Source organism: Alligator sinensis, unplaced genomic scaffold, assembly GCF_000455745.1.
Source record: "Alligator sinensis unplaced genomic scaffold, ASM45574v1 scaffold34_1, whole genome shotgun sequence".
Classification (NCBI taxonomy): Eukaryota; Metazoa; Chordata; order Crocodylia; family Alligatoridae; genus Alligator; species Alligator sinensis.
The window spans coordinates 185,874-195,201 of record NW_005842151.1 but is presented as its reverse complement, the minus strand read 5'-3'; the positions used below and the strand labels follow the sequence as shown (position 1 = coordinate 195,201).

Here is a 9,328-nt window from a genome sequence, read left to right as displayed (position 1 = left end):
AAAAAAATTGGCCATTTTTCGCACTGTAAATCCAGCAACACTGCTGCCATCTATGGCTGACACACCAGATCTTGTACATGACTGCCTGCAAACATTGGAAGCTGTTTATTCTTCAAGGCCAAATCTGAGAGACAAACAATTGATAAAAGAGTTTCAAGCAAAGAAGGGGGAGCACGGGTGGCTGGTAGCAAGGGATGGCCGCATTATCATCCCAGCTGCCTGGGTTCATGTGGTAGTAAAGAGCACTCATCATGGTACCCACTACGGACCCAGGGCCCTGGTAAGATGGATCAGTTACTATGTAACTAGAGTGGGATTAAGAGAGGCTGCCAAGGAGGTATCAGAGACATGTGAGGTCTGCCAGAGAAATAACCCATAAGGAGGGAGAAGAAAAACTTCAGGACATCAGAGAATAGGCAATGGGCCAGGAGAAGAATAGCAGGTGGATTTTACTGAGTTGCCCCGGCAACAAGAGATAAAATATCTCCTTGTCTTTGTGGACACTTTCTCTAATTGGGTTGAGTGCTTCCCATGTCGGACTGCCCAGGCCCGGGAGGTAGTCAAGACACTCCTACGAGAAATCATACCTCGCTTCGGACTTCCAAAAGGAATAGGGTCAGACAATGGCCCACATTTCATTGCACAAATTACTCAGAAGGTTTCTGAGTTCCTGGGAATCAGCTGGCATTTACACACCCCTTGGAGACCTCAGTCCAGTGGAAAGGTGGAACGTATGAATCAGACCTTAAAAAGACACCTTGCAAAGATTTGCCAAGAAGCTCGACTCAAATGGCCAGAGGCCCTACCCTTGGCCCTGTTACGAGTAAGGGTCGCACCACATTCTAAATTGGGATTAAGCCCGTTTGAAATAATGTATGGTAAGCCTTACCCTCTGAGTCTGCCCATGGGTACTGAACAACAGTTACATGTTTTAGGAGAGGGAATGATTAGAGAATATGTATGGTCCTTGGTTTCTGTTTTGTCTTCCATCCATCAGCAGGTACGGGACGTGCTGCAGACACAGGACCAGTATCCTGCCCTGGGAAATCGATTATTACCTGGGAGTTACGTCCTTGTGAAAGATTGGAACGAGGAACCACTTCGAGCCAGATGGAAAGGCCCATATAGGGTACTTCTAACGACCCCGACGGCCGCAAAGCTCGAAGGAATCAAGACTTGGATACATTCCAGTCGCCTAAAGCCGGTGGCTGGACCAGAACAAGAAGGAATCCCTGCAGACTCCGGGACCGGAGACAGAGAACAGTGGAAGGTGGAGCCAATAAGAGACTTGAAATTCCTATTCAAAAGAAAGGAACTTTGAATAATTTGACAATCTTTGATTAAGTTTTATAAGCCTTATTATGAAATTGTTCAAGGTTTTATTGTGGGGCACCCTGATCTGTCCACTCCTACTTATAGGAGGGGAAACCCTTTTACAACAAAAATTTGACCCTCAGGAAAATGTCTGGATTTATCTGGCCCGGGAAATTTTAAATAGAACGGACTTCTGCTTAGCGGGAGGGATCAATGCTCACCTGGTTTTTACCTCATGCTTAATCGCAGTACCAACCCCTTTAAAAATTTTACAAAATTATACTATGCTGAAGAATGTAGAGAAGAAAAGTACATATCAGAATATATATAAGTGGGGGACTATTGTAAAAGAGAAGAATAGAGACATGTTTTCCGTACGGGTTCAGGCAACAGCTAATGCTTCTGAATGTTTCCTAATAGTTAATTGTACTAATAATTGCTTCAAATTGAACCAAGGTAGAAGAATCCTTTGTAACAAGACCAATCAAATATCCTATGTATACAATGTTCACCTGTCGTCTTATCTATCTTCAGACCTAAGGTGAATCAAATGATTTTACAAACGAAGAAAGCTGAGAATACTAGGTTTGTGTTGAAACAAATTGAGTGGAGCAATTATAATAAAAATAATTAAAAATGCTCCAGAGGGGGAAAATGTCAGGTTTGACCTAGAAACCACTACACATAGCCCAAGCAAAAGTCTCTGTTATGTAACTAATGCCCATCTGCAATGATAAGGAGGAGACAGTCTTAGATAAAGGAGGCTTGAAAACAAAAGCAGAATCAGAGGACTAGGGCAAAGAGCTAATTTAAATATTAAAAATCACACCCCTAGGTGGGGAGAAAGTATGCCAATGAAACATACATGTATGTAAATGAGATACATAGCTAAAACACAGGTATAGAGACATGCTCAGTAAAGAACTCCTTGCGTCACTCCCTTATAACCAATTAGCAAACAAGAATGCTTATGAAGGTCCAATACTCCTGTATAAAAGATGCTTAGAATTAAGAATCTGTGTGCTTGTTACGTGAAATTATTCCGCTTGCACCTTGTATTGCTAGCAATAAATCTTTATACTTTCACCCCTGGTATCTTTATTGGCTTTTGCATACCGGGCACAATCCCAGACTTGAGCTGGGGCTCAACATGAGGTGAACATTTTCCAAAGTTTTCCCATCTTTTTGACTGCCATGGGAGCTGAAGTTGCTCAGTACCTCTGATAAATCAAAGGTATATCTCCTCCATGTTATTTTTAGGTTGAAGGACCTTACATCTGATGCAGTTACAGGAACTGTGATTTTCTTTAACACCTTTGCTATTTCTATTTCCCCTGAACAAGGGAGCCTTAACTTGGCTAGATCTTCCCTGCAGAAAAAAATTGAATTTTTACATTGCTCAATGTAATCCCTAGCGCAGGGATTGGCAACCTACAGCCGGCTGGCCATAAAGCCTGTGAAGAGGTCCAATCCTGCCACAGAAGTCTGATCCAACATGAGGGAAATCAATGGCATGGAGTTGCCGTGTACAATCCATCCCCTCCCACAGCCCTTTTCTCTGCTGTGGAGCCTGCTTCCATCTGTGCTTCTCTTGCTGCAGAGAGATCAAGAATCTGGCCACTCTGAGGTGGGTGGGGGTGGAGGAGCAGAGACCACTGGCCTGCAGGCACAGCCAGTTTGCAACTTATAGCCAGCTCGCAAGTCCTGGCCCACACTGGCAAAAGCTGATGTACTGGTGACCTCCTAAGCTTGGAGGTGCATGCCCTCCGAAAAGTGTTGCCGATGCTGCCGGTGGTTCCTGCAGGTGGTCACTGCTCACCACCCCCACACCACCAACGGCATCTGTGGGCAGTCCCCAGTCGCTGCTGGACACTGCCAAGGGCATCTGTGGGTAGTTGCCGACCGCCAGTTGGCGTTCGCCACCCCCTTTCTCCACCGCTGCCAACACCACCGTGGCCACCCCCCGCCCCACCACCACCACTGCCTGCGGGCAGTCACTGTGCCTCCCCCAGCCTACGGGGGCACACAGCATTCATGATCCCTGCCTTCATGCGGTGATTTCCCACCAGAGTACCACCCTTAAGCACAACAAGCTTCTTTTAACTGTGCTGCAGGGTGCTGTGTAATATTAGCACTGCTAGGTGTGCACAGAACTACACGTTTCATAAGATAAACCCAGAGAATTCAAATAGGAATCCATAGTGTCAAAATATTCTGCGCTGTTATGGCTTTTCTGAGTTCTTTACAACAGAAGAATTGATGTATTATTTTTCCACGCACAAAGAAACAAGCAAAAGAAAGGAGCTGGCATTTTCTGAGTGATACCTTGAGTCTAACTGGGGGTACCTTAATCTAAAAAGGGATACACCTCAAGTATAAAAAGGTTGAAAACCACTGCCCTGGTGGAAGCAAAGGCATTTCAGAGTTTTCTTGATGTAACTCATTAAAGCAGAGTTGTCAAACTCAGCCCCAAACTGGGCTTGTAGCTGATCCCATCTCCAAATTCTCAGGTCCGCCCGGAGCCCGCTCTAAGAAATGGCTCTACAAGTCAGATGTAGCCCTTGGGCCATGTGTTGCACACCCCAGCCACATCCACATGAGCAGGGGTGTGTGTTTGCAGCAGCACAAATTTGTGCTGCTACTTTGTGTCGCAGTGCATGCCCCTGCCCCTAGGCTTTGCAGTAGAACATATTGTCCCACTGCTCCATGTGTTGCTAAGGGGACTGGCTGGGGCACAGGGTGCCTCAGTAGTGATAGCCAACAGGCAGACCCCACATTGAGGCACCCTGTGCCACAGCCAGCTGGGGAGAGACCCCCCACTGTCTCACACACTGCAGACCACCCCCCCCAGCTGAGGCACCCTGAATCCCAGCCATCCACTCACCAGCTGGCTGGGGCACAGTATGCCTTGAGACAGGGGAGCAAGCAAACCTGGGCTGGCTGTTCCCGTCTCTGCGTGGGAACTCTGCTGCAGGGAGTGGCTGGCTGGAGAATAGGGTACCTCAGTGCTGGGGGCTCCAAAACACAGAGACAGGGGAACAGGTGCCCTGGGCTTCCTGCTCCCCTATCTTTGTTTATCCTGGAGCATGCCACTTTGGCGTGTTTTGCACCACTTTTTTTTCTCTAGGGTGTTTTTTTTTGGTTGGTTTTTTGTTTTGTTTTTTTTTGCTACCAGGAAATTCCAGTATCAAATTTTGACCCAGCACTGCAAATTAGCATCATTCACATGGTTCAATGTGCAACACGTGCAGTTTTTGGTACCTCAAAAAGATTTGCAGCACTACAAATTGCATGTGCCTGCATGTCTCGATCTGGCCCTATGAATTAAAGTAAAAACCAAGTTTGGGAGACTGTAACTTGAGTCAGTTCTCACCCCCACATCTGGGCTTAACCTTGAATAGCTACAGTGAGATGAAAGCTGCCTGTGCCTTGTCTTCAAGACGCCGCTTGATCAAACAAACACCTTCCTTCAGTGAAAACAAGTCTTAGTTTGTCTATGCTAGAATTTTAAGGTGTGAGGTTAAATAATATTACCTGACCCAGTCAAAGACCACCTTGGATTCTAAGACAAGTTGTTCCTTAGCACAACTTAGCTGGTGTTGTTAAGAGTATGGTTTTAGTAGGTGTTAGCCAGATCTAACATCACACCCTTGAACAAGGCAGCAGCCAGACTTAAGTCTCTGCTCCTCCCCAGTAAATGTAAAGGTTTTCCTGAAAAACCCCACAACATAAAAGTGGCAAAGGACATAAAAAAAAAAGAGGAGAGAGATGGGAACCCCAAAATTCATAGAATGAGAGATGAGAATATATTACAAAGAAAACCATTAAAATTACAGTTGTGGGGAAGTATTTATTTCAGCTATAAATCTAGTTATCATCTTCAAGTAGTTTGATTCCAAGAGATATCCAAAGAGATCAGCCCTTTAAGGCAAAGCTATCCAACTCCTGTGAGGCCACAGTCATACCCTACGTGGACTCCTGGGCTGCACACCAGGTGGGCTTCCCCCAACAGCCCCACAGGCAGTATGATCATCTGTCCTCCCGCCTTATATCCCCCGCAGGCTACAGACTCTCTGGGCCCAGGAAGAGGGAGGCAGTGGGAACAGGAAGCGGAAGCTGGGGAAAGGAGCCCAGAGACCGTCTGCCACAATACTAGGAGCGATAGGGGGCAATGGCCAGGCACAAGTTAGACAACTCTGCTTTAAGGAGAATTGCTGGGTAAAGGAATCACTCTTAGTAAAAAAAAAAAAAAAAAAAAAAAAAAATGAGATCAGAGCCCTTGGTACAGATCCCATCCATTTCTGTCTGTCTGCCTGCCATTAAAAATCAACCTTGGTTCTATTTTTGTCTTCTTTCTATGCAATAGCATGAATAACAGTAGCATTAAAGTAAACAGATTAGTAATAGCATACAAGTGCACAGACCCCCCAAAACCAGTGCCTATTTGTTCATTTTGTTATTTTTAGCCATGCAATAGCAGAGGAAAAAAAATATAGCCTAGTATTTCCATCTAGACACCGAGTCTAGACACTACACATAGAACTAAGAGATTCTTCACAGCAGTATCTATCATCTTTACTTGCAACTAATTTTGTAGGAACTTTGATAAAAAGGTAAAATATTAACAAACAAGAAACACATGAGCCTACCTCATAGATAATATGCAGATGCATTTACATTTGCTTAAGAGAAAGTTTACTATGTTCTTATATTTAGAACATGAGTTCAACCACAAGCTAAATATTAACAGATATAATCATTATGTATATTATTGAGAAATAACTTACCGGTTGTTTTTTCTGTCCATTTTCAGCTTTAAAGACAAGCAAATCATGAATTTTCTCATTGTAGACCTCAAAATAACTCATTTCAAGATGGTATGAAATCTAAATAGAAAAACAAGAAGTTATCCAAATAATCTACCAACATTTTTATCTTCAGTTCACAAACTGAATAAGAGTAGTTACTACTATGGCACCACTGTTACAAACTTTTCTACTGAAGTGATCTTCTAACAGGAATGAGATACTATCTAATCCAAGGATTTGTGATTGCTAAAGTATAAGTGTATAAACTTATTAGAATTCTACCCACACCACAGCTTCTCTTGGCTGTGAAATGTCATGCTTTGAAAAAAACATTAGTCTCAGAGAAGTTAACATTGTGCTTTTATTATGTAAAACTATGTGCTGTTAAATCCTGAAGGAATCTCTCATTCCATTATGAACTAAGTATCCACAGCATGGTACATATAATACATGGAAAGAAAGGTTTTCGCTTGGTGGTGCCAACACACTAAGGTGATTTTTTTTTACCTTCCCTCAGACAAGGGGTGTGTAATTTTATAGCTGATACCCACATAGATATTAATCTACTGAATAATGATTTTCTGTGGAGACACAAACATTTCCTTTAACTCCTACAGTTGTTTCTGGTTTATTTATAAACTGAATTGTGTTTCTTAAAGAGCAAAGCGAAGCGAAAAAAACAACAGGGGGAAGGATCAAATGACTTCTCGTAAGAGAATAAATAAACAAAAGTAAGTATATGCAAAGAATTAGCTCTTGATATCAACTTTTTATTTATTAAAAACAACAAAGAAATACTCTTTACAAAGAAATACAATGGTATCCTCCTTGGATCCTTCAGTGTGTAACAGAGAATTGTAAACTGATGAATATACTTTGTAACTATAAGTACAGATACATTTGTGTTTAAAACATTTTGACAATAACTAAACACATTCTAAAGAGTTTAGATGAAAAAAATATATATTGGTGTCAAATTTACTGAAAATTCATTACTATTTTATAGCCCGTTAACAAAATTCTATTTAATATTTAGTCACTAAAGACATGTTGGCATCCTCTCTAACATTTGAGAGGCATTTTAAGTGCTAGTATCAAAAAAAGGAATAAAGATAACCTTCAGCTATCTGTTTTACATCTAAAATCTTCTTCAGTGCAACAAAATCAGATTAAAAAAAATCCTAAGGATCATCTATGCCATTTACAAAGGACTGTAACTTGTCTTTCTAACCAGGGGAGCATTAGTTATCTTGACTGTCTCTCAAGCTCTTTTATGTAAATTAAGAGGTCCAGTTCCAAAAAATACCACTCCCTAGAAAACTAAAAGGCATTCAACTGTAGGATAGCTTTGATCATGGTAACACAGAAACAAGAAAAATCTCTCAAAAGTTTTTATAACAAGAAATGCATGGTCAATAAAACTAATCAAATCTGCTTCTCTAGACAGAGTACATGCACAAAGTATACATACACTGAGCTACCTTCCCCACATACTGAACACGGAATTCATTTTAGGAGGCTGAGTAGCTCTGGTGACCCTGACACTAGACATCCTTACAAAGTTTCTCCAGGAAAACTTCTTAAGGACATAGGCAGACAAGGTTCCTTGATATCTTTTATTAGACCAACCCAAATAGTTGGAAAACAGTTATTAAGCAAGCTTTCGGGTTCAAAAACCCTTCGTCAGGCTAAGGAAGTTTCAGCAGTTGGTGTGTGCTCTTCCTGGATGGAATCTTAAGGACATAAGCTTTCTTTCCAATTAACTGCAGCTTTAATTTAATTGATCATTTCTCACTGGCTGCTCCCTCCATCCGATGTTCCTCTCTGGATAACGAAAACAACTCTCCCCCAGTTGCTTTTTGACTTGTTACTAATCCAGGTTCAGCATAATTTCTAACACACTAACTTGGATAGTGGTAATGTTACAGTCTTCCACAAACTCATTAATAGAACTCCTTTTTCTGAGTGGCATGATCTATCTAGCTATATATATGTTTCTATCTACAGAGATAGAGATAGTAGGGGTGTGCGAAATGGGCCATATTCGATTCGGATTCAGCCCAAATAGGGGACAGTGATTAGATTCGTTGATTCAGATCACTGTCCCCGATTCGATTTGATGCTGATTCAGAGAATCAGCGATTTGGCCATAGACACAGCTTTAAATGTTTTTTCTACATACCTCAAGGTACCAGGCACAGCTCGTGTTTGCTGTGATGCTGGGGTGGATGAAGTGTCCCACAGGAGTGCGGGGGCCCTGCCCCCGTGTGCTCAGCAGCAAACCCAGAAGTGAACTGGAAGTACTTCCGGTCCACTTCTGGGTCTGCTGCCAAGAGCACAGGGGCCTCCCCCGTGCCCCCCCCAGCTTGGCAATTGGCTGCAGGGGGGACCCTGGGTGCCCCCCAGACCCAGCCGAACCAGGGAGTTGCACGGGGGCTACCCCGCACACTCCCCGGAGGACACAGAAGTGGACCAGAAGTGCTTCTGGTCCACTTCTGGGTCTAGGAGCCCCCCACACTTCTGTGGGACTCTCCATCCACCCCACCATCACAGCATTCACAAGCTGCCTGGTACCTTGAGGTATATAGAAAAAACATTTAAAGCTGTGTCTATATCCAAATCACGGAATCTTTCTAAATTTCTCCAAATTGATTCAGAGGGTTCCGATTCGATTCAGGGCTCAGATTAAGGGGTCTCCCAATTCAATTTGGAGATTCAGCTACCAAATTGGGCCAAATCTCCACCGAACTGAATCAGGGACTGAAACTTCACACAGCCCTAATAGATAGAGAGATAGGTAGAGAGATAGAGACTAGCCAACTGCCTGTAAAAAATGATGGGGGTGCGCAGCCAGGGACAGCGACCTGCGTCTGGCCACATTCCCCAACCCTACCTTCAAGGCCGGGCCCACTCCCCCTCTACCCCCTGCTGCTTCCGATCCAGGGCAGGGGCCAGGCTGCCCTGCCCTCCATCTACTGGTCCAACAAACCCCACTGTCACTGCCACCTGCAGCACTGAGGAGGGCATGGCCACCGCTGGCCTTGCCACCTCATCCTCTCTGTTTTGGCGGCCTGCAGGGAGCAGGGGGGAAGGGATCAGCACTGTTGGCCTGCCGGGGGGTGGGTGGGGAGAGAGTCCCAGGGCTAAGCTAGCTCCCCCCACCCTCGCACCTATGACTTGGGGGCTAGGGCCACTCCCCCATCCCC

At 43.9% G+C, this 9,328-nt stretch overlaps 1 protein-coding gene across 1 annotated transcript in view; it reads right to left on the bottom strand.

Moving 5' to 3' along the window:
* Positions 1 to 9,328, bottom strand: part of KIF14 (kinesin family member 14) — a 70,008-nt gene that overhangs the window by 55,086 nt on the left and 5,594 nt on the right. The window contains exon 5 of the mRNA XM_014520762.2: positions 6,102 to 6,200. Coding sequence (XP_014376248.1) covers positions 6,102 to 6,200 — 99 coding nt within the window. The remainder of the gene's footprint in view (positions 1 to 6,101; positions 6,201 to 9,328) is intronic.